This window comes from Balaenoptera acutorostrata, chromosome 15 (assembly GCF_949987535.1).
Source record: "Balaenoptera acutorostrata chromosome 15, mBalAcu1.1, whole genome shotgun sequence".
Lineage (NCBI taxonomy): Eukaryota > Metazoa > Chordata > Mammalia > Artiodactyla > Balaenopteridae > Balaenoptera > Balaenoptera acutorostrata.
The window spans coordinates 77,408,327-77,424,729 of record NC_080078.1 but is presented as its reverse complement, the minus strand read 5'-3'; the positions used below and the strand labels follow the sequence as shown (position 1 = coordinate 77,424,729).

The 16,403-nt window shown below is 48.4% G+C and overlaps 1 protein-coding gene across 5 annotated transcripts in view; it reads left to right on the top strand.

The window, feature by feature from the left end:
- The window catches only part of PREX1 (phosphatidylinositol-3,4,5-trisphosphate dependent Rac exchange factor 1), a 195,707-nt gene that overhangs the window by 108,475 nt on the left and 70,829 nt on the right, over positions 1-16,403 (top strand). For all 5 annotated transcript variants that reach the window (XR_009005434.1, XM_057529298.1, XM_057529295.1 and 2 more), the window contains one exon: positions 10,498-10,659. Coding sequence is in view for 4 of the 5 variants with exons in the window: in XM_057529298.1 (XP_057385281.1) it covers positions 10,498-10,659 (162 nt within the window). In the remaining variant the exon portion in view is untranslated. The remainder of the gene's footprint in view (positions 1-10,497; positions 10,660-16,403) is intronic.

The window sequence follows — 16,403 nt, the reverse complement described above, 5'->3', positions numbered from 1 at the left end:
TCTCTCCTCTCCCTTTCAAAGCCAAGCTCCGATTCCTGATCTTACTAGGGGCCCTCCCAGACCACTCTTCCTCGGAGTCCTGCCTGCATTCTGCTTTCTGCCACGCTCTGCGTGATGGTTAAGAGTCTAAGTTTGAAAATCCAGCTCCACCTCTTCTTAGCTGTGTGACTGAGGGCAAGTTGCTGAACCTCTCTGTGCCCCCATTACCCTATCTGTAAAGTCGCTCCCTCCCAGGCTTGCTGCAAAGATCAATGAGACAATGCCTGAGAAAACCCATGAGAGCACTTTGCATTTTACTAGGTATAGTCAGTCATGCTTGGTAAATGTTAGCTACTCTAATAATGTAATGATTTTTATTTTTATTGATCCCAACTCCTCCTCTTACTAGTATTACCTCTTTGAGAAATGACAAACTCTCTGTGCCTCAGTCTGCTCCTCTGTCAAATAGTGCCTTATCATTGGTTATTGTGAAGATTAAATGAAATAATACCTATAAAGGGCTTATAAGTGCCTAGTAAGTATGAGCTATTTTTATCATCTCAAAGTCTGTTTTGTTCAGTATTAATAAGCTACCATAGGTTTCTTCTGGTTAGTCTTTTCATGATATATCTTATTTCATCCTCTTACTATTAACAATTCTGTACCCTTAGATTTTTTTAAAATTAACTTTTATTGGAGTATAGTTGCTTTACAATGTTGTGTTAGTTTCTGCTGTGCAGCAAAGTGAATCAGCTATATGTATACATATATCCCCTATATCCCCTCTTTTTTGGATTTCCTTCCCATTTAGGTCGCCACAGAGCACTGAGTAGAGTTCCCTGTGCTATACAGTAGGTTCTCATTAGTTATTTATTTTATACATAGTAGTGTATATATGTCAATCCCAATCTCCCAATTCATCCCACCCCTCCTTTCCCCCTGCCACCCCCCTCCCCATACCCATACATCTGTTCTCTACGTCTGTGTCTCTATTTCTGCTTTGCAGATAAGTTCATCTCTGTCATTTTTCTAGATTCCGCATATAAGCGATATTGTACGATATTTGTTTTTCTCTTTCTGACTTACTTCACTCTGTACGACAGTCTCTAGGTCCATCCACATCTCTGCAAATTGCACAATTTCGTTCCTTGTTATGGTTGAATAATATTCCACTGTATATATGTACCACATCTTCTTTATTCATTCTTCTGTTGATGCACACTTAGGTTGCTTCCATGTCCTGGCTATTGTAAATAGCGCTGCAGTGAACATTGGGGTGCATGTATCTTTTTGAATTATGTTTTTCTCCAGGTACATGCCGAGGAGTGGGATTGCTGGGTCATACAGTAGTTCTGGTAGTTCCGTCTTTAGTGTTTTAACGAACCTCCATACTGTTCTCCTTAGTGGCTGTATCAGTTTATTGATACCTTCCCACCAACAGCGTAAGAGGGTTCCCTTTTCTCCACACCGTCTCCAGCATTTATTGTTTGTAGATTTTTTGATGATGGCCATTCTGACCGGTGTGAGGTGATACCTCATTATAATTTTATTTGCATTTCTCTAATAATTAGTGACGTTGAGCATCTTTTCATGTGTTTGTTGGCCATCTGTATCGTACCCTTAGATTTTAGATACTTCTTTTGTAAGCAGTATGAAGTTAAAGTTTTAAAATCTGTCCTGTCAGTCTCTATCTTTGAACAGGAGAGTTTATTTAGTCTACTTATGTTTATTTATTGATATATTTGATCTTGTTTCTACCACCTTTATAAAATTTTTTTATTTGTCCTCTTTTTTTTTAATGCTTCTTTTTTTCCCCCTTTCTTGCTTTATTTTGGATAGTTTTAGTTTTTTTTGGTTTAGTTACTCTTGTTTTCTTCCTTCCTTTCTCCTTCCCTTCCCCCCTTCCTTCCTTTCTTTCTTTTTTTTCTTCTACTAAATTGGAATTTAAAACTACCACTACCACCATCATTATCTCTCCCAATTTTACCCTCTCCTCTATAGAACCTGGAATTGGGAGTGCAGGATGTAGACTTTTGCAGTAAGGTGTGCTAGGACCTCCTTTGGAAGTTGGATATAGAGTCACTGCATGTTGGAGCCCCACGACTGAATGTCAGTAGACACCAACCCAGGGTGTCAAACATGGGTGCCTGCAGGGCAGGTGAAAGAAGTGAGTGAGTAGATTGGATGTAACCCAGTGGGTTGGGATGGGGATTGTAACAGACTATATAGCACACATGTTCCGTCTATGGGGGTGGCCACCAGTCAGGTCAGCCAATTGCTGTTGTCTGGTGGAAACACAGACCAAAGGTGGCTAGAACTTCTGCTTTGCTGAGAGAGCCTGGCAATAGCATTTGGCCTGCAGCGTCCGGATTGTGACCCAGGCTCTGATCCAGTCATGCATTGCGTAGCCAGGAGACCAAGGCTCGGAAAGGGGATGAGACTTGCCCAAGGTCACATAGCATGTCCTCGTCAAAGCCAGAATGTGAACTCCCAGAACTGAGCCCTCTTCCTGCTGTCTCCCCCCATCTCTCCAAGTGGAAGGAAGGAGTTTTTAAGACCCATGAGCATTATTTCCTTTCCCCCATTAATTCCTAATCCAAGGGGCTACAGTTTTCAACCTGCAGCAGGGGCTGGAATTGTTAAAATCGGAAATACATTGGCATGAAATATATTTCATATAGTTGGCATGCATGGAGGTTTTCTTTACCATGCTGAGCAGCTTCTCAGTTCTGGGTTTTCATGGACTTACAGATGATTTTCGTTTCTCGTTTTTTTTTTTTTTTTTCTTTTCTTTTTTCTTTTTCTTCTTCTTTCAAGTGGTGGTGGGTCTTGCTAGTGCCTCTTCGTTTGCATCTTGCTGTCACCCTAGACAGGGCATGCAGGGACCCAGAACTGAAATACCAGGAAGTTTTGATGACGAGATCAGAGCTTGGCTTCCTGAGCTTTGATGGTGGTGCCTTGGGCAGAGGTCTGTGGACAGAGCCACAGCTGGTGCAGGATCAGCCCCTCCTGGAGCTGGGTGAGGTGTCCCCAGAAAGTGGGTGTGCTCCATGGGATCCAGCCCCCACTGGTGACATTCCCATCCTCAAGGCTGCCTTTTTCTCTTTGTAGAGAAGACAGCATGACTTTCTGACCCCATGTCTCCTTTTGAGCCTCCAGGAACCCCAAGTCACAGCAAGTAATGGGTATTGTCACTTCTTCCAGTGACAAATCCAGCTGTGTTTTCACTCTGTGGTTTTATGGATCCATCTTCTTATGGCTGCATCCAGGAGCTCAAATGATGCCATTGAGAATCAGTCTCTTCCCATCTCCTGGCTCAGATTTCCTCTGTGTCAGCTTTATTCCTGGGAGGCTCCCTTCTCACAGTGGCAACATGGGCCTCCAGCAACCTCAGGCCTGTGTCTGATCAGCACGGCCATCAAGGGAGAAGGGAGCGTGTCTTTCCCGAATGTCCCAGGGCTCGTTGGGTCAGCTCGGGTCCCACAGGGATCAAACCCACACCCGTAGCAGTGAAAGCATGGAGTCCTAACCACTGGACTGCCAGGGAGTTCCCCACTATGCTCTCCTTGAGCCAGTAGCTACGGCTGGGAGATGGAAGGCTCTTGAACATGCCCTGGGAGCTGGCCAGGAGTGGCCCCTCTTGGACTCCAGGACGGGAGAGAGGACAGGGGAAAACCTGGGTCCCATCACGTCCCTGTCTCGTCCTCTGCACCCCTCTCTTCCTCTGCCTCTGGGCCCTGTGTTTTTCTCCTGGTCCTTTTCTGAATCTCAAGCAAAGCTGAGCAAGAAAGGGGGAGTTGGCTGCAGCCACGTTTCCTTGATGCCCAGTTTGGCCTGGAGTTTGAGGCCCAGTGCCCACACCTCCGGGGACACAATGGGGCCGCACAGAGCGGACACCAGTGGGCACCCTTTTGGTAAATGTGATGGGAGGGGAGCGGAAGCGGTGGGTTCCTCTGCTCTGACATCCTCTCTTCCAGGAAGCCCTCACCTTGAGCCCTGCTTGCGAAACCACACGGGGCTGGCAGGACGGATGTTGGGGAAAGGTTACCCAGCCTGGCTCTAGAGGGGCTTCCGCTGCTGATTTACTGGGTGACCCCTGCACACCCCCTCCCTTCTCTGCCCTCAGTGTTTTTAAGGAATACCCAGGGCCTGCCCCTGCTCAGATATTTCGTGTTTGTTCTAAGAGCCTACTTTTGGGCGTGTTCACGCCCTACTGGTACTGTTTCTGGAGGGGCCTGTGGGTGTGGTGAGGCGTCTACCAGGTCCTGCTTTCTGGCTCTGTGGCCTTGGGCAAGAGGCCTTGCTTCTTTGTGCCTCAGTCTCCTCACATGTAGAGTGAAGATAAAAACAGTACCTACCTCTTTGGGATGGTTTGAGGATGAAATGACTTAAGAAACTGAAGTTTGGAACAGTGCTTGGTACACTTAGTAAGTGCAAATGCTAGCTATTATGATTACTACTATGACTACAGCTTTTACTGTTATTATTGCTAGAAATAATAGTAAATGTAACAGCTATGATTAGTATAGAAATAATTATGATGATAAATATTGTGTCCTTACTGATTACCAACACTTTAACATTCATCATTCCATTCGATCCACACAACAACCTTAGGATCTGATTGTGATCCCATTTCACAGATGTGCACACTTGGTCCACTTGGACCCTCTGAGGTCTTACAGATCCAGAGGGCTTCTTCTTAGTTATGTGGTTCTCCCAAGATTCTTAACAAGCAGCTTTTGGGTTCCTTCCAGAAATACTGTTCTCTGGGCCAAGCCCTGTAAGTTCATGTAGCTATTCCACCTTGGATATGGATTCCAGGGTTTTCAACCCCATAGTCTGTCTCTTTTGAACTTGACTCTGTTGTAAGTTATTAAGACAGTGTGTTAAGTTCTGAATTGGGCAGGAGCCTCCTCACCTCCCTCCTTTTGCATGTGAGGCCTTTGTTAGCGCAGCTCAAGCTTCCATTAATTTTGAAGATACCCATATTTTAATGCTTGTCTGGGACTGACGGGGGACACCTTTGGGATTCCAAATTCTTGCAGTCTCTCTGGGATTGTGAAGCAGTAGAGACTCTTTCAAATACAAGGGATGGAAAAAGTAGCTCAAACAGGCTTAATAAAAAAAAGAAAAAAAAATGAGCCCATGTAACTGAAAAGTATGTGGCTAGATGGTTTCGGGTGTGGCTAAATCCAGCTGTCATTAGGGAATTGCCAAACTCTTTTCCAAAGCTGCTGCACCATTTTATATTTTCTCCTGCAATGTATGAGGATTCCAGTTTCTCTACATCCTCAAGAACACTTGTTATTGTTTGTCTTTTTGATTATAGCCATTCTAGGGGGTGTGAAGTGGTATCTCATTGTGGTTTTGTTCTGCATTTCTGTAATGACTAATGATATTGAGCATCTTTTCATGAGCTTATTGGCCATTTGTGTATCGTCTTTGGAGAAATGTCTGTTTAAATCCTTTGCTTATTTTTTAATTGAGTTGTCTTTTTTTTTAATCAGTCAATCAATTAATTAATTAAATTTTTGGCTGCGTTGGGTCCTCGTTGCTGTGTGTGGACTTTCTTTTAGTTGCGGCGAAAGAGGGCTACTCTTTGTTATGGTACGCAGGCTTCTCATTGCGGTGGCTTCTCGTTGTGGAGCACAGACTCTAGGCGTGTGGGCATCAGGAGTTGTGGCACGCGGGCTCAGGAGTTGTGGCACACGGGCTTAGTTGCTCCATGGCATGTGGGATCTTCCCGGACCAGGGATCGAACCTGTGTCCCCTGCATTGGCAGGCGGATTCTTAACCACTATGCCACCAGGGAAGTCCCTATGATCCACTTTGAGTTAATTTTTGTGTATAGTGTGAGGAAGGGGTCCAATTTTATTTTTTTGCATGTGGATACCCAGTTTTCCCAGCAGCATTTGTTGAAAAGACTGTCCTTTCCCCATTTAATTGTCTTAGCACCTTGTTAAAAATTTAGTGACTATAAATGTAAGGATTTATTTCTGGACTCTCACTTCTTTTCCATTGACCTATATGCCTATCCTTATGCCAGTACTGTACCACCTCTTACGATTTGGAGAAAGAGTATGCCAGTAAAGGGCACAGCAAGTGCAAAGGCCCAGAGGCAGGAATGGACCCTGAGTTTGTGGCTGGGCAGAGCAGAGTCAACACTCCCTTGTGAACCAAGGCACCAAAGCCAATACCTTCCCCTCAGTTTCGGCCCAGCCAGGAACCTAGCCAGAAGGTCCTGCTCAGTTTCGATTCTCCATGCCCAGCAGTGATCTCAGGCAGGAGGAGAGGGGGGAGCAGCCAGACGGAAGAGGGAAATAACCTTTTTCTCATTTTTACTAGCTACTGGCTGTTGGCAGCCCCTCAGGGAACCCATCAGTGGAAGATCGCTGAAATTCCAACTTCCAGGGGTTTGGGATGTGGTGGCAGTGCCTCCCGGGGTGTGACAGGCCCTAAAGCTCTTAGTCTCAAGAATAAGAGAGCTGAGGGCTTCGCACTTGTGGATGGAGGTGGGAGGAGGTAGGATCCCAGGGACACAGGCTGGAGAAGCATGGAGTAGCGGTTAAAAACGTGGGCTCTGGACTTCAGTTGCATGGGTTTGAATTTTGGCTCCACCCCTTAGCAATCTTCGACCTTGGACAAGTGACCTCGCCTCTGGGTCCACCTCAGCTTCCTCATCTGTCACATGTATCAGGATATATTTTAGCTACAGTGACGGAGACCCGAAATAACAATGACTTAACGTGTAATTTTATTTCTGTACAAGGCCGTCCAGGGTTTATGTTCTTCCACCCCTGGGTTCTCAGATGTTCACACCGTGTCCACGTTCCAGCCCAGGGAAAGGGGAGACGGGCAAGGAAGACGGAAGCTGCACACACCCCAGAGATCAGAACCTGTGTCCAGGTGGACGGGAATGCTGCCTTTATTCCGGGTGGCCTTGTGCTCAGCTAAGAATCTGTTCTGTTGCTTTTGACCAGGGGTCAGCAAGCTTCTCCTTCAAAGGACCAGATAGTAAATATTACAGGCTTCACAGGCCGTATGGTCTCTGCCGCGACGATTCCACTCTGATGACGTGGCTACAAAGAAGTGAGGGCAGGGGGGAAATGACTGAGCGTAAAGCTTCGTTTATTGCAACAGGTGGTGGGTTGGACTTGGTCCGCAGGCTTTCATTTGACCCCCCGCTTTTAGAAGGAGAGGATGCTGGATCTGCTTTGGCGGGTTGAGCCTCTGTCACTGCTCACTCGGAGGAAACAGGGAGCTGGCTGGGTACACTCCCCTTTCGTGCCTTGGCTGGCTTGACAGAGGTTCAGATGCTCAAAATTACTTATATTGGAGCACGGGGCTGGGGGTGCTTTGGGGAGTTCAACTGAATTCCCCACCATAGGTCACAGGTTTCTATTGTAGTTTTATCTGTGGACATGTCTACAAGCAGGCCGTCAGCTCCAGGAGAGCTGGGGCAGTGTCTGTGTCATCTGTGTCCTCAACAGAGGGCCCAGCCTGAGGCCAGGTACACAGGAGGCCTCACTGGTTGGATGAATGGGGCACAGAGCTTCCTGGATCCAGCCTTGAGCTTCTCTTGCCTGGCCCACTGCAGTAGCCACTAGCCAGTCTTCCTGCTTTTACATTCACTTTATGTTCCCTCCAGTACATCTTCCACTTGGCAGTCAGAGGGGTTTTTTAAAGGCTAAATAAATTGGATGGTGTTAGGCCTCAGCTTATAACCCCCCATCACCTCCCCATGGCTCTTGGGATGAAACCCAGAGACCACACCCAGGCCTTACCTGATCTGTGTTTGGTGTGTGCCTCCGACCTCATCACCCATCCTTCTCCTTGCTCACTCTGCTGCAGCTTGCCTGGCCTCCTTGCTGTTTCTCACTGCCTCAGGGCCTCTGCTTGTGCTCTTCTCTTGCCTGGAGTGCTGTTCCCACAGATGTGTGTATAGCCTGTGCCCTTACTTCATTCAGGTCTCCACCCTGAGGCCCTTCTCCTCAGAGAGACCTTCTCGGACCACTGCGCCTCCCTCACTCTCTGTCCCTTCACTTGCCTGATTTTTCACCTAGCACTTAATCAATAATATAAATTATATTTACCAGAGAGGAAAGTATTCCTATTTAACTATCTGAAAGGTTATAAATAGTATAGACGTTCAGAGCGCTAACCTCAGAGCCAGACTGGTTGGGCTCGAGTCTGCTCCGTGACCTCAGGCAGATGACCTGACCTCTCTGTGCCTCAGTTCTCAAGTCTGTCAAATGAGGATAATAATAACTACCTCATAGGGTTGATGTGAGGACTGAGTGAGCTCAGAAAGAGTGTAAGCACTCACTAAATGCTAGCTCTTATTATGACTGTTAGCGGTAACACTCAACTTCTGGACTGTTCTCTTGACTGTGAGCTCCCTGAGGGTCGTCTCAGTCTCCGTCCAGACCCCGGTGCTCCGGCACATACCTGTTGCTCAGTCTGTGTTTGTTGAGTGAGGAGTGAATGGAAATACGTCCCCTTTGTACAAAAAGCTCAACCCTCAGTGACCCGCCTGCCTCTGTCTTACTTCCTCCTTGAAGCCTTTCCGGCCACACTGTCCTTCCCCTTCTCTGATTTATCACGAGCACTTTCACCACTTGGGGCTGTTGTGTGTGCCCACCCCCCTTCCTCCCTCCACCCCTCCCTCCCCCTTCCCTGGGAGCACCTTTCCCAGCTCAGTTGCCTCCAGAGAGGGCTCCACTCTTCCCCACCCCTTGCTTCCTTTCTGGTCTGTCCCTGGGCCCAAGGCAGGTGCTCAGCAAACCCACAGGGTCCTGATGTAACAGAACATCTGGTCCTCGGGCCATCAGGATCTGCTCTCCAGAAAAGAGGCTGTTCATATTCAGGCAGAGAAGAAATGCAGTGACTAGAGAAGACCTATTTTTGGAGCTGGTGCTCCGCAGGGCGTTCTCAGAACAACACCTGCCTGGCCCATTGCTGCTTGCGGGCCCTGCTAACGTGTATTGTCCTACGGAAGCAGGACTGATAATGGCCAGCGTAGACTGAGTGCTTACTGAGGCTCTACTTTCCCCCGGAGCTGCTTTTCCTGCAGTGTCTGATTTACCCCTCACCATGACCACGAGCAGAACCAGATGGCCGGGTTCAAATCCACATTCCTCCTCTTACTTCTTGGAGCCTTTGGACCATCCCACGGAGCCTCCATCTCCTCCTCTGTTAAATGGATAATAACAGAACCTACCTCCCAGGCACAGAGTAAAGGCTCATCGTCACCATCCTCCCCCACGTCACTGGTTTTCAGTCGATGAACCTGAGGCTTGGCATGGAGGGCATCTGGCCCAAGGTCACCCAGCCACAGAGGCCCAAGGTCATCCAGCCGCCCAGGGGCAGAGCTAGCCCTGGAACCCATGTGAGACTGTACTGGGAACCAGCCCACTGGAGCGTCATATCTGTGATTTTTGAGGGAGCAGAGAGATGGAGAGATACTGCAACATCTGGGCATGTCAGGGCCAGATGATTAGAGAAACTTACCTCTGCCGGCGCGGTCCTGTCAGTTGAGTGACGCGGCCTGAAAATCTTCTCTGATATCTTGAGGCCCAGCTGGTCTCTGCCGTCTCAGTTCCTTTCTCATCACACTTACTATGGGGCTGAAACCCTCTGATTAAGACCGGCCTGACCCTTAGAGTGTCCCAGCCTGTGCCGGTGGTGAGGTGCGAGAGGAGAGTGAGAAACAGTGGGGGAGGGGCTTGCAGATTAAGCCCCCGACTGGCCTCTTTGTCCTCTTTACATTTTTCCTCCACGTCCCTGTGAAGGCAAGGGGTTCTTTATACCCATTTTACAGATGAGAAAAACTGGGGGCTAGGGAGAGGCAGTGTCTATGGCCACCTCTCTGGCCGACCGGTCTCTCTCTGTCTCTGTCTCTGTCTCTGTCTCTGTCTCTGTCTCTTTCTTTCTCCTTCTCTCTCGCATTTACTCTCCTCCAGCCACACTGCCTCCTGGCTGTTTCCCTTACAGACCCCATACGCTCCCACCATGCCCCTTTGCGTTTGCTGTTCCCGTTACCAGGCATGCCCTTCCCCCAGATTTTTGCAGGACTCTCTCCCTTGCTTTATCCAGACTCTCTGTTCAAATGTCATCCCCTCAGAGGGGCTTCCTTGACCTCCCTATTTGAAAGAACACCTCCTTTCCCAAGACCTTCTAGCCCCTCGTTCTGATGTGTCTTTGTAATACTTGTCACTGATTTTTCTTTATTTTGGCCCACCTCCTTTATTATAATGTAATAGCCACCAGATGAGGAATTTTTCTGTTTTATTAACAAATTTGTCCGCAGACTCTAGAACACTTCCTGTTGTGGAGGAGCTGCTCAGGGGACATTTATTAAATGAATGAATGAATGAATGAGTGATGTTCTCCAGCTCCAGATCACACAGTTTGTCCAGAGTAGAGCTGGGACTTGGTTCAGGCCCGGGTGTCCTGGAGGCTGTTTGGTGCCCTCTGGGTTGATGTCCCTCATTCCTGCCCTCTCCTCTACCCTAGGAACTCGCCAAGAGGACCCCCGGCAAGCACCCCGACCACCCCGCGGTCCAGAGCGCCCTGCAGGCCATGAAGACCGTCTGTTCCAACATCAACGAGACCAAGAGGCAGATGGAGAAGCTGGAGGCCCTGGAGCAGCTGCAGTCGCACATCGAAGGCTGGGAGGTGTGTCTGGGGCAGGAGGAACCTTCTGGGCTGGGGACGGGCCCGGGGGGTGCACAACTTGGGTTCAGACTGTGGTCTGGGCACCAGATTTGGCCTGTAGCATATTTTGTTTGGCCTCCATGGTGTTTGCAAAAAAAAAAAAAAAAAAAAAAGTTTAATTATTTTTCAATTAGGTCCACATAAAAGTCTAGATTTAAAGTTTATCTTAAAAAATTGGTAACACTGGGCCCCCATTTTCCATGGCAACAGCCTCTGGAGCCTCTAGTTTTCCTCCATCCCCACCACTCCCCAGTCACTCTCCTTCACATGTTGCCTGCCTGCCTGGTGTCCCTTGAGCTTTTGATGCCAAGGTCAAGGGTAGCTTTTAAGGGTTCACTCCAGGATAGAATTCTGGCGTTGACACTCCCTTACTGGGTGACTGTAGGCAAATGTCTTAACTTCTCTGAACTTTGGTTTCCTTATCTATACCTGCATATAGTCGGTACTCAGTAAGTGATAGGTATGGATATTACTATGATAATTATTAAAGGATGGGATTCTTGAGATCTTCTGTTGTGTCTTCCTTAAATTATTAGAGCTGTCCTAAAAAATCTTTAGAATGAAATGGGAAAATCTGAATAAATAAAAAAGTCAATATCCAAGTAAGTACAGCTGGAATGGGAGATTAAGACTAAAGAGGAAAAACTCTTGGACACATAATTCTCTGAATCATCTGCCTTAGACCCTTTGGATTTTCTGGCACTTGCTACATTTGGGATTTCCACTTCATCTCCCTGTGTTGGGGAGTCCTAAATGAGACTGTATAGCTACGAGGTTGAGGGTATGGCTGCAGAGGGGAGGGACCTGTGTTCTGGAGGAGGTGGGTGTTGTGGACTAGTGTTTGTCATGTACCCACTCTCCTCTGCCTGGCCTTCCTGCCCGGCTGAGGCTGGAGAACAAATAGTTGCATTTCTCAGACTCCTTTGTAGCTCAGGTTTGGGATATGATTGGCCAAGATCAGATCCAGCTGTTCAAGATCTGGAAAGCAGGAGTGGGACGGAGGCTACCCTTGTGCTGTTTTTGCAGCGAAGCACAGCCGTGGTTGTGTTTGGCTTTCTGTGACAGCATCTGCAGAGGGCCCGGTTTCCAGCTTCTGAGTGTCAAGAGGAAGGGCATCCACTGTGTTGTTGTTGGTGTGTATCTAGCAGGATGGGGTGGCTTTGTAGCTGATAGTCGAGGCAACAGCTTCTGAGGGCCTGGAAGCAGCTTGGGCAGCGTTTCCCTAGAATATCAGCTCGGGCAGGTGGTGGTCTGATTCTCCTTTTCCCCAGTTGGAGCAGAGGCAGTGGCTCCCCTGGAGGGCCAGTTCTACAGTGTTCTTGGTTTTCTGGCAGCTGTGATTCTAGGCTCTTCTAACCCCTCCAAGGATTGGATAAGGCCTTCATTTCTTTCTGCTTAAAATGCATAGCTTGGTTTCTGTTCCTGCACCTGAAAATTGTGTCATGATGTGTCCTCTAAGGAATCACATTTCACCTTCATGATGTCAGAGCTCTGATTTGGTTTCTTGTGATCCTCTCAGCCTTCCCCTCTATGGTTCCATGATGGCAGCAGCTCCAGGCATCATGTGTTCCAAAGCAGGAGGAGACAGGGGCTCAGCCAGGGCAGTGAGGGGGAGCGCTCCTCCCTAGTGGAGGAAAACCTTTCCCAGAAGCCCCTTTCCAACTCATTGGCCAGAAGTGCGTCATTTGGCCACTCTCAGCAAATATGCTAACCTAAAGAGCACATAGAGTGGACACATTTAAACATCTGCCTGTTTGGGCTTTGAGCTTCCTGGCAGCCAAGGTAAAAAGAGCAGGACACCTAAGTTACTTAACATTCATTGTCAAAAAAGGAACAAGCTGAGCAATTCTTCCGGGTAATGGAGAGTTTCCTGGCATCCAGCTAGAAAGGAAATTTCTCACGTGAGCCCCTGTGGAGAGAGTATTAAGCAAGCAATTTGGCAACCAGAGCAGAAGTGATTTCCAGATGCCTCCTGGTAAGGGCCTAGGGAAATAGGAACTAAGGGTCTTTGGGGCCCTTGTTGACCCTGAAATATCTGCAATTTGAGAATGGCCCTTATTTTGATCTCTGTCACTGGGTACAGTAGGAAATAAAGTGACCTAGAATAAGAATTGCTGGCAATTTATTGAGCACCTATTACACATTTTCAACACTAGAAGAGAGGGCAGTTGTTTTCCCTATTTTACAGATGAGAAAACTGAGGTGCAGGGTCTTGGCTTTGGGTCCCAGCCTTTTTATTTTTTTTTAGTTTATTTAATTAATTTATTTATTTTTGGCTGCATTGGGTCTTCGTTGCTGCACGTGGGCTTTCTCTAGTTGCGGCAAGCAGGGGCTACTCTTTGTTGCGGTGCACAGGCTTCTCATTGCGGTGGCTTCTCTTGTTGTGGAGCACGGGCTGTAGGCATGCGGGCTTCAGTAGTTGTGGCACATGGGCTCAGTAGTTGTGGCTTGCGGGCTCTAGAGCACAGGCTCAGTAGTTGTGGCACACAGGCTTAGTTGCTCTGCGGCATGTGAGATCTTCCCAGACCAGGACTCGAACCTGTGTCCCCTGCATTGGTAGGCGGATTCTTAACCACTGCACCACCAGGGAAGCCCCCAGCCTTTTAACTTACAGATTATCCTGCCTTACGCAAGTTTGTCCTACTCTCCTGGCCTCATTTTCCCCTACTTGTCTAATTTCAGAAATAACATCTCTGAAGTTATCTCCTGGCGTCATTGTGAGGGTCAAGCGAAGGGTAGAACACGAATGTTCTTTGGAAAATGTGAAATGGTTTTCTGAATAGTAGAAAGGTTTTTAAGTTTAATCCTCAAGGTGGCTTGGGAAAATAATACGTTCTAGCTAGAAAAAATAATGTTTAACAGTGAAGCTGCTTGTAATAGCTTCACGCCCTCAGTAGTTAGAACCTTAGGGGACAGTATGACTTACAGGTGTAGTTCACAGTGAATGATGGTGGTTGCAAATCCTGATTTCTGATTCTCTTCTTGATCCTTTCTAATCTATTTGTTTGACCTCTTGCCAATCTGATTAGAGGGCTGTCATCTCTTTTGGAATATGGCTGACAAGGGACTTATTTCTGGAGGAGGGGGAGTCTTTTCTTCTTGGCCACTTTCTTGCTGTGTGCTTGGGCTTGCATCATTAGTTTGATCTCCAGTCTCCGGGGTTTTTTTTTTTTTTTGGCCTGATCCTCTGTAAGCCAATTGTCCTTTTTAGTTGTGGGACTGGTTTAGTTAAAACCGGATAAGTTAATCCATAAATCCATTTTACTGAGCACAAGTAAATGGGAGTATGTCGCAATACTGTGGATGTGAGTGTATGAGCCCACCCCGTCTGCTTGATGGGGTACCTTTGCCTCAGTTTCCTCATCTGTACAGTCTGGCTAATGGCAGGATGCCCCACGGGTCACTTGAGGATTCAGGGAGTGGATACATGCAAAGCGCTCAGAACGGTGCTTTCTTTATTGGATCAGAGTAAATGCTCAATAAACGTCAGGAGGAGCCGTGGCAGCAAAGCAGGATTTCTTTCTTCATTTTTTTTAGACAAGAAAACATCATGCAACTTTGCCTAGGGCTCATACCAGTGTGGGCTGACCCTCCTGCAGAGGGACACTCCGGACGTGGGCCCCGCAGACTTTCGTGAGAAGCTCACGGTCATAAAAAGAAGTGCATGTTCTTAATAAGAAAGAAATAGAACACACCACTCTTGCTGGCTCTGGAAGCCCTGCTTTAAGAGACCCATCAACTGCACTCACCCACGAGGGACAGAAGGAAATAGGGGTGAGGAAACATAAGACCATTAAAAAGCAGGACCATAAATAGAAGTTCTTGTATGTTCTTCCCACCCTCCCTGGGACTCCTTGTGCTCTCGCCCCTTCGAAGACCCCTGCTCTAGACCAACAACTGCATAAAAAAACCTTCAGGTTACCTTCTAGGAGGCAGCACAGGGTAGTAGAGGTGAGTGGATAGGATGGTGGGACCACCTGTCTGGGTTCAGGTCCCAGCTCACTCACTGACCAACTCTATGACCTTGGACAAGTCCCTTCACTGCTCTGTACCTCAGTTTCCTCATCTGTAAAATGAGAGTTGTAAGGATTAACGGAGTTTTGTAAGATCCTTAGAACGGGAGTTGGTGGGTGGAAAGCCCTCTGCCTGTGTTAGCTTTTGTCATCTTCTCTGAATGTCACCACTTCAGTTCTGCACTGTCTGAAGGAGGACTCCAGCCCTGACTGGTGGACACCTTGGTGCTCAGCCTCTTCCCTGTGTATCTGATCCTTAGCACCACCCCTGACCTGGGTTCAAGGATTCCGGGGAAACCGAGTGTCAGCCGGGCTTCGTAGCAGGCCTGGGGTGGAAGGGGCCTCTCCCTGTAGTGTCCTTGGCATTTCAGATGCAGTTTGCTGGGTGGTCCTTGGCCAAGGCCTGGGAGGCAGCTTCCCAGGCTGGGTGTGCTTCTTCTCTGCCGTCCCCTGACATTGGTCTAGGTCTGTGTGACCTCCAGGCTCTTGGGCCCTACAGCTGGGCCAGGTACTAGGTTCATATACAGTAAGTCTCCTACATACGAACGAGTTCCGTTCCAAGAGTGCATTTGTAAGTCCAGTTTGTTCATGAGTCCAACAAAGTTAGCCTAGGTACCCAACTTTTTTTTTTTTAATTTATTTAATTTATTTATTTTTGACTGCGTTGGGTCTTCATTGCTGCGCGTGGGCTTTCTCTAGTTGAGGCGAGCAGGGGCTACTCTTCACTGCAGTGCGCGGGCTTCTCATTGCGGTGGCTTTTCTTGTTGCGGAGCACGGGCTCCAGAGCGTAGGCTCAGTAGTTGTGGCACGCGGGCTCAGCAGTTGCGGCTTACGGGCTCTAGAGCGCAGGCTCAGTAGTTGTGGTGCACGGGCTTAGTTGCTCTGTGGCATGTGGGATCTTCCCAGACCAGGGCTCGAACCCGTGTCCCCTGCATTGGCAGGCAGATTCCTAACCACTGCGCCACCAGGGAAGCCCGGTACCCAACTTTTACAGATAACGCCAGACACGAAAACTAAGTTACGTGATTGGACATGCAAACACATGTTCGCATCTTTGAAAGTTCGCAACTTGAAGGCTCGTATGTAGGAGACTTACTGTACAAGCAGCCAAAATCTCCCTGTGGAGCCTGGAAGGGCTGGTGGGTGGACATGAGTGAGGTGGAGGAGACAGGAAGCACGTGGTCTCGAAGGAACTGTCGAGCTGCTCTGTGCTCTGAGCTGCCCCATGGGCCACTGATGGGGTCTCATCAGCCAGGGAGTCACACTCTCCCTGTTTGCAAGGATGCCGGGGCTCCAAGGGGCTCTTCATCCCCCAGCCCCAGGGCAGCAGGGGCGCTGCCTCGCTGGGTCGCTGTGCTGTGGGCATCACACATCTGCCTGTGGCACGCGAGCGTCCAGGCTGTGATTTCTGTTAACGGGTGTGTGCTTCTGTCCTGGGCTGCACAGCTCTTGATTGCAAAGAAGCTGGTTTCCCAGGACCCCGAGTGGGCCCCAGAGGGGGTCTCTGGCACCATTGGCCAAATGGATTTGCTGCTTCTAGCCGGCCCGTGGGCACAGAGCAAACCAGCTCTGACAGCAGTTGGGGAGACTGCAGTGGGCAGTTAGAAAACACCCTGATTTCTGAGTTGCCAAAACCAGTTTCCCATACTGGGTATCAGAAATAATTGAGTTAGCAGATCTTTCTGGGGTATG